Consider the following 24,972-nt stretch of genomic DNA (forward strand, 5'->3'; position numbering starts at 1 on the left):
TTTATTGCTGTGGAACTACATTTGTGGTCCATTTAAAGAATGTTTTAGATAACAAAAAAATCCCCTCATGGGTTATTGCATAAGGTTCCGGTGAGTAAAGAAAAAGTGTTAACTGTCATTGTTGACATTTATTTCTGAACATTTCAGTATGAATAACTAAGAGTAGACGATTTTGTTTTATTTTGGTACTTTTATATTGTTCTTCTGTTATCGTGTTCTTGCAGCAATACGGCAAAGTACGTAGTGTATATTTAGAGCTGGCAATTCAGTGCCACTGGTAGGTTGTTATTGTGAATGATGGCCCTGTGTTGAAGCTTTGCACTCTTTCATTCACTTCGTCACTATTGGTGTGGACCAGCCATTACTGTGTGTCTGCTGGCTCTGCGTGCAAACTGATACACATCTTCTTTGCTGAGGGGGAGTTGCAATGTTGACATTCTGTAAGTCAGAAATAGGACCCGTGTTTTCAAGAGATTCTTGGCAGGGGAACAGGGTTGAAATAAGCAGTTATTCTGTTTCAGTTTTGAACATTGAATTTTTTAATGTTGTAAGCATTCTCTAAGATGGTACAGAATTGTGCTCGCAAATATTTATGTTTAACTGGGTTTTATTTAATTATAAGGATACCTGGGACAGCAAGGACTGAAGAAAGAATCTTTAGTTGCTGTGAGAAACATGGCTGCAGTGATGAACCAGTTTCTCCATCAGGCTTTTCAAGAAGGTAAGTGTACATAAATATTTCAGTCCAAGGAATATTTTGCTTAAATTATGAATTCTAAAAAACTCTTAACTCATGTGACTTTGAGCCTTTTCTTTTCTTTCTTCTGTCACGTGTCTGGCTAGGCCAGCATTTATTGCCCATCCTTAATTGGCCAGCGAGCAGTGAAGTGTTAGCCACGTTGCTGCAGGTCAGACTGTGTAAAGATGACAGATTTATTTCCCTGAAGAATATTAGTGAACAAGATTAGGTACTAATGATAATTAACAAAGGTTCCATGGTCACCAGTGGACTAGTTTTGTATATTTCCAGATTTTATATAATTCAAATTCTACCAGCTGCCGTGGTTTGGCTTCAAATCCATGCCCCAGAATAATAGCCTTGGGTTCTGGATTGCTATCACTGTTCTACCACATTTTATATTTAGTGCAAAGATCTGTTTACTAAATTGTTAATAGACAAACTTGCTTTTAAAAGTGAAGCTTTCAATGTGATCAGTACGATCAGTCATAGATTTAAATTCACTTTAATCATTTGACCTTGTTTGCTGAATTGTTGCGCAGTATTCTTTCTGGGTTGATGACAAAAGCCGACAAAATTTCACATTTTGTTTATCAAAAAAGAATTTAGGACAGAATATTTTCTAGCCCACCACTGGAAAAGTTGAGCTGACAGAAATTGTCGCTGATCAGGACTATCCCTCAGTACTTATCACCTATGTAATAATGTTCACTGGTTGGAAGTGAGGTTTTCACCATTCGCATGAGTAGGGGTACCATCACTGAAGCTGCCAGCCAATCATGTTCATTAGTAACTTCAGAGTCGGCTACTCTGTTTGGATACATGAGAACTTCAGTTGGGGCTTGGTGGGAGGCCTGTCCGAGACAACTGCTCATAAAATGGAGGGTGACAGAGAGCAGAAAATAACAGGCCAGTTAGATTCTATTGCCTTACCTATGACATTATAAACTGTTACTAAAGATGTTTATCTGGGTACTTAAAAATTTTCAAGGTAACCAAGACAAATTAATATGGCTTGATGAAAGGAAAACATGAGAACAGGACTGAGCCATTTAGCCCCACAATTCATTACAATCATGGCCAATCTAACACTTAAGTGTCTTTTATACAGCCCATCCCCATAACTCCATGTGCTCCAGTTAATCAGAAATCTATCACTCTTTACCTTAAACATACTCAAAGATTGAGCTTCCACAGCCCTCTGTTGTAGAGCATTTTGAAGATTTGCTAAAATACTTCTTCCTTATGTTGGATCAAAGTGCCATCACCTTCATTTTTAGGTTTTTTCCACTGTTTCTAGATTCATCAAAGGGGGCAAGCATATTACTTCCCATGTGGGACATGTGTGTCACTGGCTAGATCAGCATATGTTGCCTGCTGCTCGTTACCTTTGAGACGGTGTGATGGGCTGCCTTCTTGAGCCACTGCATAAACCATAACTCCATCAGGAAAGGAAGTGAAGGATTTTTAATGAGCAACAATGAAAGAACAGTGATTATGTTTCCAGCTCAGGACGGTGAATGGCATGGCAGGAACTTTGCAAGTGATGTTGCTATGTATCTGATGCCCTATTTCTTCTAAATGGTACTAGTCATAGTGGAGAGAAATATTGGGAACTACTGATGCTGGAGTATCCGAGATAACAAAGTGTAGAGCTGGATGAACACAGCAGGCGAAGCAGCATCTTAGGAGCACAAAAGCTGATGTTTTGGGCTAGACCCTTCTTCAGATGAAGGGTCTAGGCCCGAAACATCAGCTTTTGTGCTCCTAAGCTGCTGCTTGGCCTGCTGTGTTCATCCAGCTCTACACTTTGTATCTCTGGTCATAGTGGAAGTTGCTATGTCAGGACATTTGGTGAATCTCTGCAGTGCACATTGAAGATAGTACACACTAATGCTTCTGAATGTCATGGTAGAGTGAATATTCGTGGATGCGTTGCCAACCAAGTGGGCTGCTTTGTCCTGGCTTGTGTCAAGCTTCCTAAGCATTGTTCGAGCTGCAGAGTATTATTTTTCACTCCTGACAGTCAGCACTGGGTGTATTCCTGGGATACTTAAGGTACTGTTTTAAATTTCCTTCTAACATCCTGAGATGCGATTTCAGGACCTCATTCCTCTTCCTACCATGTTTGCACCAATGTGGATGAGATCGTGCAGCTAATGTCATTCTTCAAAGCCCCCAGAAGAATATCCTTGATCCTGGCGACAGTGCACCGTCTTGGAATCGCATTTTGTACCGTAGAAATGCCTGCTTGATTCTTGACTATGGAGTCTTGTATAACCAATGTTCTTCCATTTTCCTTCTTCCTCTCCTTTACTGCTGACTCTCACATCATGTCATCGGCTTGGCTTTGTTTGCGCTGCTTTGAGAAACTGTGGTCTAAACCATTTTCAAAGTAGAATAACAACCAGCAAGCAAGATAGACTCAGGAACTCCTTCACTACCTAACTAGTTTTCTTAAATTGCATCGTAGTTATCCATTCCCTCGCAACTAGTATGCTTCTAATCTACAGTGTAACCACCTCTTTATATGTTCTATCCATGTAGTCCTCTGCCTCACAGATCCACAACAGTGACTTTATCCGCTATTCAAATTCAAAAAGCTAGAGCTGAAGTAATGCAACAGTGACACTTTCTGCAGATGTTTGGTCTGGGACACATGGTATGTCCATGACTTCACGCACACCACTTGACCTTTCTGATCAACTGTCCTGAATTTTAAAAACTGTTTGTTACCCTTTAGACTCTGTATCAACTTGCTATGAAACTTAATGAACTATTTCTCAAACAAGTAGAGTGAAAACTATCTATAAATTTAAACACAAACTAAATTCCCAATATTTGAAGATTAGAAATAGTGACCAAACATTCTTGTCATCAGCTGCTTTCCCTACAATTGTGGTGTCACACCTTCTTTAGTTGTGTTGACCTCTCAATTCATGCCTTAATTCTTCTCCAGCTTCCTTCTCACGCTGGAAACTTTTTTTGCAGTATGACGTTTTTGGCACTAGGTTCTGAAGAAGAGTCATTTGGATTCAATGTTAATTCCGTTTCCCCCTACACAAATGTTGGGTGTCCACCAGTTTATTATGGAAATTGAGTACAAGCAGAATACGTGCAATATTGGTCACCTTTATTAAAGGAAGAATGCATTGGAAGCAGTTCAGAGAAGGTCTGCTGAACCTGGTATGGGCGAGTTGTCTTGTGAGGAAACATTGGACATACTGAGCTTGTATCTACAAGAGATTACAAGAGTAAGAGGTGACTTGATTGAAACATATAAGATCTTTGGGTGTTGACAATGTGGATGTAGAAAGGATGCTTCATGTTGTGGGAGAATCTAGAATTAGTGATCATTGTTTCAAAATTGGGGATTTGAAGAGAGTCTTGAGAAATCTTTTCTGCCCCAGAAAGACCTGGGTTTTTAAGCACTATTTGTTAAAAGGCATTGAAGCAGAGTCTTTGAATATTTTTAAGATGTTCATAGATTCTTTACAAGATGAGGTTGAATGCTATTGGGGTTGGTAGTGGGTGGAGTCAGAGGTGAGGGAGGTGCAGGACTGCGGAGGAACCTAATCAGCCATGTTTTCATTGGGGTACTTGTGCTCCTAATTTTTTGTATGTACTTGCCCACACTTTGTAAAATAGTGAGCAAGTCAGAAGTGGGTGTAAATTTGATAGAAGCATCATCTGGGCACCTGTACAAGCCCACTGTCCTGAAAATCCTACAGCTGGAGGCCCATTGGATTCTGTACTTTGAGCTATGGATCCAAAATACCATGCAGTTTGCCTAAGATTAGCATCTTCAATGAAGATTTCCTCCAAGAAATCAGTATTTTCTGGAATTGAAACTGTCCATAATGCCATAAGCTGTCTACCAGAATTAGCCTGTTCGGCCTATCAAGTCTGCTGTGCCATTACTGATATGTTTCTTAATCCTGTTCTCCTGCCTTCTAACCATAGCCTTCAATCCCTTTATCAATCAAGAGCCTATCTATCTCTCGTAAATACACCCAATGACTTTGGCTTCCACAACCCTCTGGCAGTGGATCCCACAGATTAACATCCTCTGGCTGAAAAAGTTCCTCCCCGTGTCCGTTCTAAAGGGTTATTTTTTCATTCTGCCTTGTCAGAAGGCAGTGAGTTGAATTTCAGTCTTCTAATTATCAATTTAGGCTGTGAGAATATCTTTGAAAGTATGCATTCATCATAAACTCCAGATTAAACTAGATTTTTCTTCTTTCTAGTGAAAAGCATTCAGTCTGATAGCAATTTGAATTAACAACAGAACATTCTGGGAAGCTTAGTCGGCCTGAACTGTCAGTAAAGTGAAGTTAAAATCTTGGATTTGACCATTGATCAGTAATAGAAACAGACAGATGAATTAACTTTCACATAATGGAATAAAAGGCAAGGTTGGGTAAAGAGAGATGATGATGGACTGAACCGGTTTCATATAAACAGGTTAAGTTTGTGTACAGGAATGTTGTAGTCATAGTAATGTCACTAAGTAGTAATCCGGAAGCCCAATCTAATTCTCTGGGGGTATGGATTTAATCTCTCAATGGTACCTGTTGAAATAGTAGTTCAGTTCATAAGTTAGTTTCACTAATTTAGACAATGAGAATTGACATCGGTTTTTTCAGCAATAAGAGCTCTGAGGAAGGGTCACCGGACCCGAAACGTTAACTCTGTTTTCTCCTTCACAGATGCCGGCCAGACCTGCTGAGGTTTTCCTGCAACTTTGTTTTTACCAATCTAGCCAAATTTGCTGATGATACAAATATAAGTAAGTCAAGAAGCCTAAAGGATGTACTGTCAGCAAAGGGAAAAAGGTTGGTTAACAAAGTTGGACAGTAGAATTGGCAGGTGTAATAAAATGTAGTAAAATTAGTGTTTGCCCCATTTGATGGAAAGATTAGTCAAACAGAATATTATTTAAATGGAGAGAAAGATTTGTGTGCCCTCACACATGAATCAAAAGATACCATGTAGATAAAGCAAGTAATTGGGAAAGCAAATGGAATGTTAGCCTTTATTGCAAGAGAACTGAGGTATAAAAGTGGGCAGGTTTAGAATATAGAATATCCTTTTATTGTCACATGTACTCCAATGCAGGAGTACAGTGAAAAGTTTTTACAATGTCTACCTCCTTGTGGTGAAATTAAGGGATTATTAAGGGATTGGACAATCTGGAGGCAGGAAGTATGTTTCCGTTGATGGGGGAGTCCAGAACCAGAGGACACAGTTTAAAAATAAGCGGTCGACCATTTAGAGCAGAGTTAGGGAGAAACCTCTTCACCCAGAGAGTGGTGGATATATGGAATGCTCAGCCCCAGAAGGCAGTGGAGGCCAAGTCTCTGGATAGTTTCAAGAAAGAGATAGATAGAGCTCTTAAAGATAGTGGAACCAAGGGTTATGGGGATAAGGCAGGAACAAGATACTGATTGTGGATGATCAGCCGTGATCATAATGAATGGTGGTGCTGGCTCGAAGGGCCGAATGGCCTACTCCTGCACCTATTGTCTATTGTCTTTTGTCTAAATCTTATTTACAAGTACCTGGTTCTTGGATTCAGCAGAATAATAAAAGTAGGTACATTACTTTACAGAGTTGAAAAATAAGTTTTAAAAATAGGTTGTCATTAAAGGGTTGACATTAAAGTAAGGTAGGAAATTTCAAATCGACATTTTATTGTAGCAGCTCAGCTTAGGGCGGCCGCATGCAGTGAGACTGCCTGCGCTAGACCCAAGTCCAACAGCCATCCCTGCTCCACTCCAAGTCCCAGTCCACTCCATACCAGCATGCAGCTGCTCTAAGGTAAGTTCGAGGATTGTTTCCACCTTTGACTCACTGGACCGGGGGCCTCACTGCTCACTCTTTTCCATGGGCTGTTTTCTTGCTGCTGCATCTATTCAAGGTATGATCCACAGGAGTGTATTATTTAAGTAGAGAAATATTTCGATTGGAAAGATTTCAGAGCAGGATCACTAGGTTTATTCCTGAGATAAAGAGTTTGTTTTGAGGGAAGGTTTGTCATGTTGATTGGAAATATTGAGGAGATCTTATTGAAGAGCATAATATTGTAAGAAGGTTCAATCGGATAGATGCTGAAAGTTTACTTTCTTCTTTGGGGGAACCTAGAACCATACAGCATTATTTCAAAATAAGGGATCTCCATTTTTAAGATGATGTGGAAAAACTTATTTCCTCACAGGACGATTAGTCTGGAATTCTGTACTCCAGAGAGCAACCAAGGCCAGATCATACATTCAAGGCTTTGTTGCTTAGACTTTTGATCTTCAAGGGAATTGACAGTTATGGGGCAAGGCAAGTTCAAGGCCACAATCAGATAAGCCATGATCAGTTTTGAATTGCAAAGCATGCCCACAGAGTAAGATAGCTTGCTCCTGTTCTTGTTTCTGATGCTGAATTTCCTTTCTTATTCATAAACTATTAAACCTAGTTAGTAGAAAACTGTATGATTTAAGGAAGATCTTTTCACCACCTAGAATGTAAATTTGACTTAATAAAGAATGTGGGACTGAGCATTGCTGAAACCAACTTTTGGTAGAGCTGATGGAGTATCTGGACATCCTGTGCCTGTATCTAATGAATATTTAACAATACTTGATTTCGTAGCATGATATGCAGGACAATGATCTTGTTCAAAGTCACTGTTCTTTCTTTCTTTCTGGAAAGAAGAAAATATGTTCTGTCTCTGATGTTTTGAACAGACAATATGTTTTCTATGTTTTGTATTGAGCAGTTTGTGGTCATGGTTTCTGATTACTATATTTTCAGGTGTTCCATGGCCTGTGCAGTTATCAGCAGTTTATGCAGTTTGTGACCTTGCTCCTAGTAATCCTAAAGGAGCCCTGGAGGCCCTACATACATGGAAGACATCAGTAACTGAACCAATCCCTCCTGAGGCAAGCAACTGCATAAAGGACCTTGAGACTTTTTGTGAAAGATTAAATTCTGAAATGAAGAATCCATAATAGTTGTATCTAGTAAGTTTGTGAAATGAAAGCAGTTGTCAACCAGAAGCAATCTCTATTGGGGAAACAAATGTTCCAAAATTGAGTTTTTACTTGGAAGTAATAAACTGTTACACCATACAATATTTGATAATTAAACCAACATCTGTAATAACAGTTCTGAATATGACATTAATATTAAAATCTAGCCCCTTTCCTTCCACCAAAAGGGTACCTTATTAGAGAGATGGGAAGCAAGTTTTGATGCATCCTGGAGTTATGATGCTGTCGTTTACCTGTGTATAAAGATACATTTACAGTATAATGTGTCATGTATCTCCAGGACAGACTTCTTTTGTTTTAAATTTTCTATATCCCACTTTTTCTTAGATTTGCCTTTGAATTTGTGCCTAAAATTGAAAAGGTCTGACCGCAAATTATAATTAAACATTTTTATTTCTATGAAATTTTCAATTTGTTGCAATAAACTTTTAAATTGTAGGAAATTCAAAGCTTGCTTTGACTGATGTGCACAGGCACATTGTGTTTTAAAATAGCTAAATGTTGAAAGTCAAATGCTTCTTAACTCCAGTAGGAAAAACTGAAAGCCTGAATCTCAAAGTAGACCTTAATTGAATCACACTCCTGAAATAAAAACTGCAAATGCTTATACGTCAGAAGAAAAGTTTTTCAGATGCTGAAGACCTGCAGTATAATTCTGCCACTTCCTGTTTTTATTTTGTTTAGCCAGTATTTGCAGTCTTTTAAATCTTAACTATTCCTCAAATGTTTTATTTTGCAGCATAAACAATGCTGAGTATGACAATAATACACATTATTATAACAGGTCATTCTTAGCCAGAATAGGGCAGGGCAGTACTATAGCAAATTGCATTGTTCAATTTCCATCTTTGAAAAAGAACAGTTGTATAGCAGGATCTAGTGTGCTGAAGCTAAACACTATCCACATTTTTCAGTTTCACTAATCCCCTATTTTGGGGTGACTGTAAATCATATCTATCTCCATTAGGATCTAAATCATCCATGGAATTACAACACAGGAAATCATTCAGCCCATTGCCTGTATGATGATTCTTTAAATAAAGTTGTCCAATGTGTCCCACTTCCCTTTGCCTTCACTATAACTATAATACTAAAATAATTTAGGTAGTCTAACAGAACAAAATTAGTCATTAAGTAATAGACAGTTGAGATGCTTGCCTTCATACTGGGAAATAGTTTCAAACTTTGGTTACCATTCTGACAGTATTTTCTTTCCTAATTTTTTGCCTTAGTCATATGCTCCTAAAATAATTGACCATTTCGTATGCAGTTTGTCTTACTGTTTGTTCGCCACATTAATGTATAGTGTTATTTGCTTTGTTATTTGCTTTTTCATTCATTAAAAGAAGATTTTTATTGCCATGAATTTCCTGAGAATGATCTTGGGCAGCATGCAGCAGTAAATTCAGTTTTTTTTTAAATTTTGGCCTTAACACTTTTCACAACCAATCCAAGCTAGATCAAATTGATGATAAAGAGCTTTCACCCACACTCCTCCCTGATGTAAAAGTCACCCAACATCAGGTTATAGTCCAACAGGTTTATTTGAAATCACAAAATTATGGAGCATGGCTACTTCATCAGGACCTAATGAATGAGCAGCGCACTGAAAGCTTGTCATTTCAACTAAACCTGTTGGACTATAACCTGGTGTCATGTGACTTCTGACTTTGTCCACCCCAGTCTAACGCTGGCATCTCCACATCATGGCTTCCTAATGTACGTACTTGTCAGTGGGAAAATGTGTTGCTTTGTTCAGTATGAGCTCTTACAGTCTAAGACAGTTCCAAGTTTCATTGCTCTTCAAATGAAAAATCTGTTAGTTTCTATATCCTTCACCCATTGCTGGTTAATGTTCAGTGAATCTAGTTAAAAATATTTTTGTTCATTGCCAATTCTAGTGTCTGGACTCATAAGAACAGCACTTGCAAGATATAACGGAATATTATCTCTAATAACTGCTGTTTTGAAAAAAGAAAATATATCAGCTGAGGGGGAAAAAAGGTTTGGGAGTGTGTGGTGCCAGTACAAAACCAATTTTTTTTTAAATTCACTCTTGTGAGCTTTCACATTTTTGTTTCTTAGCATAATTCTTTACCGCTACCTGTCTGTGTCTCTTTACTGCTACCGAACTGCCTGGTCAATTATGAAAATGTTATTCCATCTTTAATGTCAGCCTTGTGAATTAATCAAGTTCTCTGATGTGCGGTGTGCCAAGTGCAGATTGTCAGATATGCATTCTGGTCCACTGAGTGACATTTTAGAAAAGATATTTTGAGCAGACCCAATAGGACAGAGTGGGCTATGTTCTTCCTGTGTTTAAGTTATTTTCCAGTATGCCACTATTCTAAGTGATATTTCTGATTATGTTACACTTACACGTGAAAGGTGCAGTAATCACAAAACAAAACCTAGAACTTAGAATGTTTAAAATTATTTGCTGACCACAGATTCTGAATGAAAATGACCCCATTTCGCGTAATTGTTTAATGCTGAATGCTTGTGCTTATGTACCCTGATGATTCAGCTATATTTGTTTTTAAGTTGATGGATAAGCAAGTTCAAACATATACAGGAAATAAGTGTAGATATTGTGTTAAGTCTCTCAGGTCCCTGGATTGGCAGAGGTTAGCTTAAAATGAGACCTGCTTATAGCTATGTACATATGATTATTCATAGTGAAAAATGTGTTTTTTTTTTCTGTGAATGCTTGTAATTAGATGAAACTTTGTTTCTGATATTTTGTTCCATTTGGGAATGTTTATTATGTATAAAGTCACCAGGTGCAATTTAGGTTTTGGGTTATGTAAAAAGATTACTAGGTAAATATGTATAACACTTCTGTTGAGGTTTTTTAAATAACTTTTTATACAAATGCTTCTGGAATTTTCCTGTGCAACACATTTTATATTAAAGTAAAACATTGAATCATATTTGCATTTTTGTCATTGATATTCTATTAAATTGGTCAGAAGCAAAATTGGGAAGTAAAAATTGACGAAGATGTCAGTGGCAAATACATTTTTTTTATTTTCTGTGCTATATAAAGACACTTCACAGCTGGTTGGCCACCTTCATATCAGCACTTATATGATGAGAGTCGAATGTCGATGTAAAATAATACAAATTAATGGGTTCCACTCCCTAACATTTAGTTTTCCTTGCTAAGCTGTTCAGCCAAATTGATTTCTCTGCCTATCACATTCTCCTATCTGTCATTTGTTCTTGTCCTTTATTCCCTTTTCCCCTGACTCCTTGCAAAGGTTCCCATTCCCCTGCTTACCATTTCAGTTTAAAGCTTCCCCAGCCACTCTAGCAAATACTGCCACTAGGGCATCAGTTTCAGTCCTCCCTAAGTGTAACCTATTCAGTTTTCATTGGTCCCTATAACCCAGAGTTCTGAAATCCCACCCCTAGCACTGTCTCTTCAGCTATGTATTCATCTAATATATCCTGCTATTTTATGGAATCATAAAATCTTGCAATGTGGAAAGAGGCCATTCAGTGCATCCATTGAATCTGCACTGACCCTCCACAGTGCATCCCACCCTTTACCCATAACCCTGTATTTACCATGGATAATTCACCTACCCTGCGCATTTTTGGACTCACATAACCCCTTCGTCAGGTGAAGTGATGAAGGAGCAGCGCTCCAAAGACTTGTGATTTCAAATAAATGTGTTGGACTACACCTTGGTGTCAAGTGACATCTGACCTTGCCCAACCAACACTGGCACTTCCATATTATCTTTAGACTGTGGGAAGAAACTAGAGCACGTAGCAGAAACCCAAACAAACATGGAGAGAATTTGCAAACTGCACACAGTCGCCCAAGACTGGAATCTGAGCTGGATCCCTGGCACTGCGAAGCAGCAGTGCTAACCACATTGCCACTATGCTGCCCAGTCAAATCTGACTAGTACGTGGAATGGTAGTAATCTTAAAATTACCACATTTGAAGTCCTACTTTTTAATTTATTTTGTCAGTCCTTGCAATGTGCTGTTAGGACATGAACTTTTTTTAAAAAATTCTATGTTGGTACCAGTTTTTACCACAATGACTGGCTATTCACCGTCTCTCCATCTGGAGTGTCCTTTGTCTACTCAATCTCGACCCTAGCACCAGCATCCAAGAATCTCATTTGCAGCCACAGAAAAGCCTATCCATTCCCCTTACAGTTGAATTCTCTAAAATTCTTGCATTCCCAACTTGTTTCTTTCTCCTTTGTGAAGCAGAGACCACCGCGGTGCAATGAATTTGGCTGTTGTCTCTTTCCTCTGAGATATTTGGGCTATTTCCCTGTCAGTATTCAAAGTAGCATATCTATTTTACAGGGCAATAGCCAATCAAGTAATCTGCATCCCTTGCTCTGACTGACTGGTCACCTATTCCCTTCTTGCCTGTGACTACCCTCTATGTGCTGCCCATGCTACTGTCTATCTTGATGGTGCTCCACAATGTCCAAAACCTGGGGCTTCCAGGAGCTGCACCTATACATATGCTGGCCCTGTATTTCTGTCTGTCTTCTCAAATAGAGCAGAAAGATCACAACAGAGTTTCAAAGTCTCCTGCTATGACTGACTGCTGCAAATTAAACCTTTTGGAAGATCTTTAATGTAAAATGACTTCAATTACTCTAGGGCTTGGTCCCTGGTCCCCGTGACTATGGTATATAATGTATATAGTCCTTCCAAACTACAAACCAAAATGGGAACAAGCAAAAAGCACCTCTACCCCTCTGCACTGAATTCCCACTGTGCTCCAAATTCCCAGATATACAAATTCATTCTGGTGGTGTATCACTCATGGGATGTGATTTCTCCCAAGTGCACATACATGAAGCTTACTGATCTCAACCTACAGCAATGTATTTGCTTTTATTTATTTAAACACTCTCTGTAATGGCCCAGAAGACAATCAGTTGAGAAAACATTATTCATTTCCACCTTTGCAGGAACAGTTAGTTATAGTAATGAACCCCATCGGTAAAATAATGATTTTTTTTTATTGCGCCCAAATATAAAAACCAGCCATTTATCTTGGTGAACACCTGAGAAATTGGTTCAGAAGCAACAGATACTGATCCTGGAGATCAAGCTTGGAAGATACAACTAAATGTGTAAGCTTAGTCTTGATTGGTACGTCTTAGAAATAGGTATAACAGAAAGAATGTCCATAACAGCATCAGCAAGAGTGACCACTGCACAGTCTTGTAGAAACAGAAGTTCTGCCTTGACATGAGAGTACCTTACTTCATGTTGTTTAGCACTGTCATTGTGCTAAATGGGGCAAACTGAATACTCAAGACTGGGCATCCATGAGATGCTCTGGGCTATCAACAGCAGCTAAATCATAGTCCAAAGCAATTTGTAAACTCATGGCCTGGTATATACCCCACTCTAACTTTACCATCACCCCGGTTCAATGAAGAGTGCAGGAGGGCATTGCCAGGAACAGTATAATGCATAACTATAAATGTGGTGCCAACCTGATGAAGCTACCAAACAGGACTATTTGAGTATCAAACCACATAAGCAGCAAGCGATAGATGCAGCTAAGCAATCCCACAGCTAATGGATCAGCTCTAAGTGCCTCATCAAGTCGAGAATACTGGTGGACAATTAAACAACTCACCAGAACAGGAGACTTCACAGATGTCCTATCCTCAATTATAGGGGACCCCAGCACATTAATGCAAAAGGTAAGGAGGAAGCAATTGCAACAACCTTCAGCCAAAAATATCAAGTGGATGATCCATTTCGGCTTCCTCCAGAGGATGACACCAGTATTCAGCCAATTTAATTCACCCATGTATTATCAATAAATGGCTGGAGGCACTGGATACTGCAAAGGCTATGGGTCCTGACATTCTGATAATACTACTGAACACTTGTGCTGCAAAACCTTTTGCACTCCTAGCCAAGCTGTTCTCGTGCAGCTACAACACTGGCATCTACCTGACAATGTGGAAATTTGTTAGCGTACGTCCTTTCACAGAAAAACCAGAGGTGAAGCGAGTGTGACCTTGATATCAAGGCCATATTTGACCAAAGAACATAGAACAGCGCAGAACAGGGCCTTCGGCCCTCGATGGTGTGCCAACTTGTGAACTAATCTAAGCCCATCCCCCATAGAACATAGAACAATACAGCGCAGAACAGGCCCTTGAAGCCACCATATGTGGATTCAAGGAGCCCTAGCAAAACTGGAGTCAATGGCTATCAGGGAAAAATCTCTCCACTGCTGGGATTCAAATCTGGCACAAAGAAAGATGGTTGTGGTTGTTGGAGATCAGTCATCTCAGCTCCAGGACATCTTTGTAGGAGTTCCTCAGGGTAGTGTCCCAGGCCCAAACATCTTCAGCTGCTTCATCAATGACATGCCTGCTATCATAAGGTCAGAAATGAGGATTTTGCCAATGATTGCACAATGTTCAGCACTAATCACGACTCCTCAAATACTGAAGCAATCCATGTTGAAGATAAACAAGACCCTGGATAGTTTTCAGGTTTGGGTAGAAAAGTGGCAAGTAACATTTGTGCCAAACAAATGCCAGGCCATCTCCATTTAGAGTCAAGACAACCACCTCCCCTTGACATTAAATGGCATTACCATCACTAAATTCCCAACTGTCAAAATTCTGGAGATTACCATTGAGCAGAAACTCAACTGGATTTGTAGTATAAATACAGTGGCTACAAGAGCAGGTCAGAGGCTAGGAATACTGTGGTGAGTAGCTGACCTCCTGACTCCTGAAAGTTAGACCATCGCGTATTAGCCACAAGCCAAGAAAGCCTGGATGAGTGCAGTTCCAACAACATTCAAGAAGCTTTACACCACCCAGGACAAAGCAGCCCAATTGTTTGGAGCAACATCCACTCCCTCCACCATCAACATTTGGTAGTAGTGGTGTGTACCATGTACAAGATGCACTGCAGATAGCACTTTTCAAACCCATGGCCACTTCCATCTGGAAGGACAAGGGCAGCAGATGTGAGGCAACAGCACTACCTGCAAATTCCCCTCCAAGTCACCCACCATCTAACTTGGAAAAAAATCACCATTCCCTCAGTGTTGCTGAGTCAAAATCCTGGAATTCACACCCTAGAAGCATTGTGGATTCCTTACAGCAGATGGATTGCAGTAGTTCAAGAAAGCAGCTCACCACCCTCTCAGACGATAAATGCTGACCCAGCCAGCAACACCCAACAACTGAATAAAAGTACTTGAGTTTAGTTTTGTGGGAAATATAAATAAACATCAGTCTTGACTCTCTAAATGTGTTGCTTATGACAGTTTATGATCATATGTTGGAAATTATGCCATTTTATTTCAAAATGATGGCTTGTGTCATGATTGCCACACAGAAGATCAATGAGCCTGTCCAGACTACAATTCCCTGTAAGAATAATTCAGCTAGCCTTACTTCTCTCCCTATGCCCATAAGTTGCAGATTTTATTTCTTAAGGTGCTGGTCTAATTATGTTTTGAAAGCCATAATTTAGTTTGCATTCACAATCCTTTCAGAGAGTGTATTCCAGATCAAAACACCCACTCTTGTTAAAAAAAAACAGATTTCACCTTTGGTTCTTTTATCAATTATCTTATATCTGTGCCCTCTGGTTCTCAACCCTTCTGCCAAGTGTCTTTCTCTATTTCTGCTCTGCCCAGATATAACTCATTATTTCCTTGCACTTTTGTTCTCTGCCTGTGTTTATAAATCCGGGGATCATATGCATTTTTGACTGCGTTGCCAACTTATTCTGCCACCTTCGATGATTAGCATTTGTATCCCTAGATGTCTCTGTTCCTGCACTCCCTTCAGAATTGTACTATTTTGTTTTGTACCTCCTCAATCTACTTGTCAAACTGTATCACTTCACATGTTTCTGCACTAAAGTTCATCTGCTTCACATGACCCATTCAATCAGCTTATCGACAGTCACTATCACTATGTTCCTCATAATTTACAGTACTTTCAAGCTCAGTATCATCTGGAATTTTAAAATAGTATTTTGTACACACAAGTTTGCATCTCTAATAAATGTGTATTAATATTAAGAGAAACAATAGCCCTTGGGAAATACCACTATGTATTTCTTCTTTCAATTACTCTGTATTACTTCTTTCAATCTGAACTATAAATGTTTGACAAAACGCTTTCACTCAACCAACTTTCTATCCATGCTGTCTCTGTTATTTTTGTTCCATGAATTACTCTCACCAAACGTATTGGTTGGTATCTTCATGCCTTCTGCCTGTCTATTTTTAAAATATATTTTTTAAATCCTGTAAGATTAAAAGAAAAGGCCTACAAAGTATCAGAAATAGCAGTAATCCTGTGGCTCAGGAGGTTTACAGAATGCAACAAAGGCAGACTGAGAATTGATATGGAAAATGAAAATTGAATATGAATACAATCTTGCAAGAAAATATGGAAATTGACTGTAAAAACTTCAATACATTCCTAAAAAGGGAGCTTGTGATCAAAACGAATGTGGGTTCATTACAAACATAGTTAGGACATGTTTACAGTGAGCAATTGAAAAGTGGCAGAAAAGATAAATGATTTATTTATGTCTGTTTACACTGAGGATAATACAAGAAATCTCCCAAAACTAGAGATCCAAGTGACAAGAAAGATTGAGGAGTTGAAAGAAATTAGTATCAGTAACATGTTTGTACTAGAGAAATTAATGTGGCTGAAAATTGATAAATTCCCAGCACCTAACGATTTACCTCCCACAGTGTTGAAGGAGGTGGCTACAGAGATAACTGATGTATTGGTGATTATCTTCAAAATCTCTATAGATTCTGAAATGGTTCCTGCACGTTGAAAGTAGCAAATGTCATCCCACTATTTAAGAAGGGAGTGAAATAGAAAAGAAGGAAACACAGACCTGCGAACCTTACATTGTGATAGGGCGAATGATAGAATCTCAGACAAAGGATGGGATAAATAGACATCTGATTGATAATGATTTGTCTAAACATATTGAGCATGAATTTGTGAATTGGAAATTGAGTCACAGAATCATACAGTATGGTAACAAACCCTTCAGTCCAACTTGTCCATGCCAATCAATTTTCCCAAACTAAACTGGTCCCACGTGCCTGTGTTTAGCCTATAACCCTCTCAACATTTCTTTTTCATGAACCTGCCCAAATGTCTTTTAAATGTTGTAATTGTACCCGGCTCTGTGACTTCATCAGCTAGTTCATTCCGTGTACGAATCAACCACTGTGTGGAAAAAGTTGCCCCTCAAAAAAGTTGTCCCTTTTAAATCCTTCTCCTCCCAACTTGAAGTCCCCCACAGGAGGTTGGATAGGAAAATTAAAGTGCATGGAGTAGATGGTAACATACTGACATAAATTAATATTTGGCTGACAGACAGAAAATAGAGAGCAGAACTAAATGAGCCATTCTCACATTAGTAGCCTGTGACTAGTGGATTATTGCATGGTTTAGTATTTGAGGTCCTAGCTGTTGACAAAGATATCAATGATTTGAAGTTAGGGACCAAATGTAATACTTCCAAATTTATAGGTGATACAAAGCTCAGTGGGAATGGGTTTTGTGAGAAAAATATAAAGCAACTTTGGAAGATTTGGACAGGCTGAATGAATGAACAAGGATATTGAAGATGGAGTATAATGTGGAAAAATGTGAAGTTATCCATGTTGTTAGGAAAACAGGTGTGCAGCATATTTCTTAAATAATAAGAGGTAGGAAAGTGGAGGTGTACAAAGGAACCTAGATGTTGACAAGTTAAAAATCACATGACACCAGGTAATAATCCAACAGGTTTATTTTAAAACACAAGCTTTCATAGCCTTGCTCCTTCCTCAGGTATTAGTGAGAGAGGTGGTATCAGACACAGAATTTATAAGCAAACTATCAAAGGGTCACACCATTGATGAGGATGTATAAAACAAACCTAAGATGCTGTTACATCTTTAATCAGTTAGAAGATTTTAATTGACTAATATGTACATGGCAAGATTGACCTCTGGAGAGAGATTGGACAAACTGGGCTTGTGTTCTGTGGAGTTTTGAAGAATGAGAGTTGATCTCATTGAAACTTTTAAAATATTTAAAGGTATCAACAGGGTAGATGCAGGTAAGATATTTCCCCTGGACAGGGAGTCTGGAAGCAGGGGCACAACTATATAGCAACAACAACAATCTGCAACAACACTTCAGTCAAGACTAGAAGACTTTTTATTCAAAGGGTTATGAACCTTTGGAAATTTCTACCTGAGAGGACTTGGAAGCTCAGTCTTTTATGACATTTAAGGTAAAGATCAACAGATTTCTGATTACAGGTGACATACACAGTTATGGGGTAATGAAGGTTACTGGAAATGAACTGTTCTGTCATCGTTATCATATCGAATGGCAGAGCAGGCTCGATAAGCTGAATGGCCAACTCCAATTCCTATGTCCCTATGTCTGTGTATCATAGGTATCTGACTGAACCGCTGCTTCTTGAATCTTTGAAATTTCTTGTTCATCTAAACAAATTTTAGGTTTGCAGGAATGCTATTTCTGAATTCTTACAAAATCATAATTTCCCCAATGTTTTTAAAAGTTTTCTCTAACTTCAGTGATCAAAATAACTGATCTCACAGCATTTCTTTTCCTCTTGCTGATTCTACAAATGTCTGTTTAAGTAGACTCATTGTTTAAAAATTAGAATGACAATCAGCTTCAGGGACGAGCTCATGAGAATTGAACTAATTTTAAACAGTTTCATAATCTACAGTTTGTTCTGACAAACTTGCATACACAGTCATAACGGTACTAGTCAAAACTTTATAGCATAAAGGTCTAAATGTCTTTTACCACTTTGCCCAGCTAGTTTTTCAAATCAGGAGAAATAATTTTTGACTACACCCTCAATAAATTTAGGCATTAAGCGTAGATTTTTAATTAACTCAAATTCTTAACTGAAATCAAAGTCATCCTCTGAGCTGCTACCTCTATATTCTCTCTTTGCCTTTAGGACTTTTCCTGGCCAACTTCTGTTGTCTAATTTCCTGATTTCATTTGGATTTAATCATTTTTAATTACTTAAACTGCTTTAGTTTGATGAAACTACTTTCATATGATTTCATGGGAGTAGCATACTGGTACAGGTGCACCTAAGTGATTTTAAATTCCAACTTCATGCTTTGTGACAGCATTCTGTTAGTAATAAATAAGTACTTAAATTACTCGAATCTAACTCATGTACCTTTCACATTTATACAAGATTGGAAGTATGTAATTACTTACTTATCTGTTTTATGTATCACAGAGTGAATCATTAAATTTCCCATGTCCAAGCAATATATCAGCAAGAACTATTTAATCTGAACCATGGACTCTCAGCATGAATTAAAGCTTGTTGTATTGAAATCAATTATATTCCATTATCTTCCTGCATATTCACTTGTGGATGTAAGTTTGCTCGCTGAGCTGGAAGATTAGTTTTTAGACGTTTCATCACCTTTTTATTTGAAAAAATATACTTTACTCATAGAATGTACAAAAAATAAAACATTTATACACCTACCCAGTCATGCAAGCCGCTCCGGGTTACCCGGCGGTACGTACACCAACTAAAAGGAAAAAAACGAAGCAAAGAAAATACCCCGGCAGTCGTCTCCCCACACAGTCCCCGTTGGCCCCCTGACCAGTTGGGGAAGGCGACAGCTGGGCCCAGTTACCAGATAGGGCCTGTTTTACTATTCTGGATGAGGGGTTTCATATGGTGGTATTTCCTCACCGCACCTTGGCAGCAGCTGCCCCAAGATTTAGCGTGTCCTTCAGCACGTAGTCCTGGACCTTGGAGTGCGCCAGTTTGCAACACTCGGTCGGTTCAGTTCTTTCAGCTGGCAGACCAGCAAGTTGCGGGCAGACCAAAGAGTGTCTTTCACCGCATTGATGGTCCTCCAGGTGCAGTTGATGTTGGTCTCAGTGTGCATCCCGGGAAACAGCCCGTAGAGCACGGAGTCCCGTGTCACGGAGATGCTCGGGACGAACCTTGACAAATACCACTGCATCCCCCTCCAGACCTCCTGCGCATAGGCACACTCCAGAAGGAGGTGATCGACAGTCTCGTCTCCCCAGCAGCCGCCTCGAGGGCAGCGTGCGGTGGCGCAGAGATTCTGGGCATGCATAAAAGATCTCACTGGCAGATCCCCTCTCACCGCCAGCCAAGCAATGTCCTTGTGCTTGTTTGAAAGTTCTGGCGATGAGGCATTCTGCCAAACGACTTTGGCAGTCTGCATGGGGAACCACACGACGGGATCCACCATCTCCTTTTCCCGAAGGGTCTCAAGGATACTACGTGCTGTCCACTGCCTGACGGCCTTGTGGTCAAAAGTGTTTCCTTTCAAAAATCCACGAAAGGACAGGTGGTACGGGACGGTCCAACTACGTGGAGCATTCCGTGGCAACGAGGCCAGGCCCATCCTTTGCAACACCGGGTCAGTTAGAAAGTCAGTAAGTAGTGACACTTGGTGTTTGCATACTGAGGATCTACGCACAGCTTGATGCAGCCGCACACAAAGGTAGCCATCAGGACGAGGGTGGCGTTCGGTACGTCCTTTCCCCCATTTTCCAAGTCTTTGTACATGGTGTCCCTGTGGACCCGGTCCATCCTTGACCCCTAAATGAAGTGGAAGATGGCCCGGGTGACCGCAGCGGCACAGGTCCAGGGAATAGACCAGGCCTGCGCTACATACAACAGTACCGAAAGCCACTCGCACCTGACAACCAGGTTCTTACCCACAATGGAGGGGGACCGGAGCATCCACCTGCCCAGCTTCTGCTTCAGTTTGGTGATACGCTCCTCCAAAGTCTTCGTGCATGCCCCAGCTCCACCGAACCAAACACCCAGCACCTTCAGGTAGTCTGTCCTGACGATGAAGGGGATGAAGGAGCGGTCGTCCCAGTTCCCAAATAACATGGCCTTGCTCTAACCCCTATTAACTTTGGCACCCGAGGCCAGTTCAAACTGACCGCAGATGTCCAACAGCCTACTCACCGACCGACGATTGGTGCAGAAGACGGCGTCGTCGTCCATGTACAGGGAGGTCTTGACCTGAAGGCCTCCGCTGCCTGGGATAGTCACGCCCTTCAGGCCCACGTCCTTCCTGATGGATGCGGTGAAGGGATCCATAGAGCACACAAGCAAGGCAGGAGAGAGAGTGGGCAGCCCTGCCTGACTCCAGATCTGACGGGAAAACTATCCGATTCCCACCCGTTGATCGAGACTGCGCTAACGATGTTGGTGTAGAGCAGCCGGATCCAATTGCAGATGCCCTCCTTGAACCCCAATTTGGAGAGGACGTCCCTCATGTAAGCATGAGTGACCCTGTCGAAGGCCTTCTCCTGGTCCAGGTGGACGAGGCAGGTGTCCAGCCTCCTGTCGTGCACGGAGGCGATCATATCCCTGATGAGCATGAGGCTCTCAGCGATCTTCCTGCCCGGCACAGCACAGGTTTGGTCAGGGTGAATCACCGACTCCAGGACAGACCTGACCCGGTTGTCTATGGCCTTGGCCAGGATTTTGTAGTCCACGTTCAATAGTGAACTGGGACACCAACTATTAATTTCTTCCCTCTCCCCCTTCCTCTTGTAAATGAGGGTGATGATGCCCTTCCTCATGGACTTGCACAATTTAACTGCCTGAAGCGCACTATCATACACCTCCAGCAGGTCCTGGCCGACCAGGTTCCACAGAGCGGAATACAGCTCGACCGGTAAGCCGTCGCTCCCGGGAGTCCTATTCCTCTCCAAGGACTTGAGGGGTCTAGTCAGCTCATTCAGGGATATCGGCCGGTCCAGCAACTCCCTCGTGCCGTCGTCTAAGACCTCCATGATAGACGACAGGAATGACTTGGAGGCCGTGCTGTCCGTGGGCTTCGCGTCGTACAGTCCAGCATAGAAGGATCTGCTGATTCTCAAAATGTCGGACCGAGATGACGTCACCGAGCCGTTGTCCTCCTTCAGCCGGCTAAGCACAGAGCTCTCTTTGTGCACCTTCTGAAAGAAGAAACACGAGCACGTCTCGTCCTGCTCCATGGAGCGGACCCTGGACCGGAAGATTATCCTGGAGGCCTCCGCGGCGAAGAGCGAGACTTGCTGTCCCCTCACCTCGCGGAGGTCCTCCGTGACATCGATCCCCATTGACTGCAGATGGAGCAGGTTCTGCATCCTTTTCTGGAGTCGGACAGCTTTCCCCGCTTCTCTCTCGCCTTCCGGACACCCTTGAGGACAAAGAACCTCTTGATGTTCTCCTTCACCGTCTCCCACCAGTCACCCAGAGACTCAAAGAGGGGTTTCACGGTTCTCCAACCGGCGTATTTGCTCTTAAGCTCCTTGACGTTCTCTGGGGTCAACAGAGTTGTGTTGAGCTTCCACGTCCCCTTGCCGGCCTGTTGGTCATCCTGTAAGTGTCAGTCAGCCTGCAGGAGGCAGTGGTCAGAGAAGAACACCGGCTCGACGCCGGCGGACCTGACCGAGAATGCCCGTGACACAAACAGGAAGTCTATCCTTGAGCGGATAGACCCGCCTGGCCACGACCAGGTGTATCTCCGCTGCGCTCCGTCTGCAGGGGTGCTGAAGGCGTTGAGCAGCTTGGCATCCTTCACCGTGCCCATCAGGAATCTGGACGTGACGTCGAGTTGACTCCCCCCACTCACTGTCCCCACGCCAGATCTTCCATCTGCATCAATGACGCAGTTGAAGTTTCCGCCTAGGATGACCGGCCTGGACGTAGCCAGCAGGGGTGGAAGCCGCTGCAGGATGGCCAACTGCTCACTTTGTACCGCTGGGGCGTACACGTTGATCAGCCTCAGGGGAGCGTTCCTGTAGGTGACGTCAGCCACTAGGAGGCGCCTCCCCACCACCTCCTGAACTTGAGAGATGGTGAAGTTGCGCCCCCGCAGCAGAATAGCCAGGCCCGAGGAGCGACAGTCATTACCCCCCAACCAGATCGAAGGCCCACAGGTCCAGGCGCCCGATCATTTCCTGTACCCGCTGAGGTGCGGTATCCCACACTCCTGCAGAAACAGGAGGTCTGCCTTGACGGTGGTCAGGTAGGCCAACATAGACACACATCTTGCGGTGGACTTGACGCTGTGCACATTAACGCTCGCAACTTGCACCCCCATTGTGGGCAGTGACCGCAGTACCCTCCCCAAGTCCAAGGGCCAGCCCCTCCATCTGTCCCTTCATGCCCATTGCTCGGGCTAACTGCTGGACGCTCTCCGGGCTCAGGAAACCGTCCGTGCTGCCTTCCGGGTGGCATCCCCCCATTTGGGGTACGGAGGCAGGAGAGTCTGGCTCTGGGCCAGGCTGGGGACGCGCCGTTTCCTGCTTCCTGCAGGAAGGATCTGGGGGGTCCTCCATTGCCCCAGTGGCACATGGCTGGGTGTCGGAGGGAACCTCAGGATGCCTCCCATCACCTGGAAGCGGGGTGCTGCTTTCCTTCTCCCTTGAGATCTTTAACTTCTGCTTTGGGCGGGCCTCCTCCGAATCCCCCTCGTCAGAAGAGCTCTTATAGCCCTCCTGTAGCTGCCTCTTCCCGCCCGATGGTTGCGGTGCTGGGGCCCGCCGGCGCGCATTCCTCCTCACCTTCCAGACCATCGTCCACTCCCCTGGGTCACCTGTCACCTCCTCCAACGACTCAAGGTTGTCCGAGGGGGAGCGGAGCCTGCAGGGACGCTTTGCTGGCCTCGTGTCCGTCCTGCGGGGCTGGGCCCTCCTGCACGATCTGGCCCTCCTGCACATTAGGGGGGGGTCCTTGCAGGGCCCTGGTGCCTTCCTCTTCTCCGGGGGGGCTGGCCCCGCATTGCCCCTGCTGACGACCTGGGTGTAGGTGGTCCCCCGCCGCGGGCATGCCCTGTAGAGGTGGCCCGCTTCCCCGCAAAGGTTGCAGCTATTTTCTTTTGGGCAATCCTTTGCAAGGTGTCCGTCCTTCCTGCAGATGGTGACTTTGCAGTTGGCCCGCCTCATGACCTGACCTACCACAGGCATGGCAGACTTTGGGTTGCCCTGCGTAGGTCATGTAGCCCTTGCTCCCGCAGATCGCGAAGCTGGACGGTGGGTGTATGATGTTCCTGTCCTCAGCATCACTCTGACCTGCCTCTTACTGGTCCAGATGCCAAAGGGGTCCATGATGTCAGTTAGGTCCCCTTCCACCTTCACGTACCTTCCGAGGAAGGTCAGGACATCAGCTGCTGGCACATGCTGGTTGTACGTATGTGCAGTCACCATACAGCTCCTCTGCGCTGGCATCACGAACAGCAGGACAGCGGTCAGTACAGAGAGGGGGCCCTCACCTCCTTTCTCCTTGAAAACCTCCAGGAAGCGCTTGCAAAGCTTGGCACTCCTGAAGGTTACATCGTAAAAACCTCCTCCGGGGAAATCCTGCAGGCAGTAAATGTCCGCAGCAGCGAACCCACAGCAGTCCAACAGGACCCTCTTCATGAAGAGGGTGCAGTCCACAGATGCACCTTCATCCACCTTGTTCACGGAAGCACGGATGGTGTTCCGGACCCCCTGACCCAGGGCACAAGCACTCGCTGCAGGTTGGCTGCTCCCCTGAACCAGCGTTAGGCCGAAGGCAGCATTAAAATCCATTGGTTGCGAGGGTGCACAGCCAACCCGACGTCTTCCTTTCACCTCCAACACAGCGCTCTCCTCCTGTCGGTCCACAAGAGAGTGGGTCTTTATTTTGTTCCAGATGTAAGCTGGTTCACTGGGCTTGAAGGTTTGTTCCCCGATGTTTCATCACCATTCTAGGTAACATCAACAGTGAGCCTCCGGCAAAGCGCTGGTGTTATGTCCCACTTTCTATTTATCTGTTTAGGTTTCCTTGGGTTGGTGATGTCATTGCCTGTGTTGGTGATGTCACAAAAGAACAGGAAATGACATCACCAATGCAGGAAATGACATCACCAACCCAAGGAAACCTAAACAGATAAATAGAAAGGCGGGACATAACCCCAGTGCTTCATCGGAGGCTCACTGTTGATGTTACCTAGAATGGTGACAAAACATCTGGGAACAAACCTTTAAGCTCAGTGAACCAGCTTACATCTGGAACAAAATAAAGACCCACTCTCTTGTGGACCGCGAGGAGGAGAGTGCTGTGTTGGAGGTGAAAGGAAGATGTCGAGTTGGCTGTGCACCC

The 24,972-nt window shown here is 42.7% G+C and overlaps 1 protein-coding gene across 1 annotated transcript in view; it reads left to right on the top strand.

Moving 5' to 3' along the window:
* ice1 (KIAA0947-like (H. sapiens)) overlaps window positions 1-10,715 on the top strand; it is a 68,305-nt gene extending 57,590 nt beyond the window's left edge. The window contains exons 18-19 of the mRNA XM_048552023.2: window positions 623-721; window positions 7,544-10,715. Of these exons, the coding sequence (XP_048407980.1) occupies window positions 623-721; window positions 7,544-7,740 (296 nt within the window). The 3' untranslated portion in view covers window positions 7,741-10,715. The remainder of the gene's footprint in view (window positions 1-622; window positions 722-7,543) is intronic.
* Window positions 10,716-24,972: the final 14,257 nt, after the last annotated feature.

Source organism: Stegostoma tigrinum, chromosome 2, assembly GCF_030684315.1.
Source record: "Stegostoma tigrinum isolate sSteTig4 chromosome 2, sSteTig4.hap1, whole genome shotgun sequence".
NCBI lineage: Eukaryota > Metazoa > Chordata > Chondrichthyes > Orectolobiformes > Stegostomatidae > Stegostoma > Stegostoma tigrinum.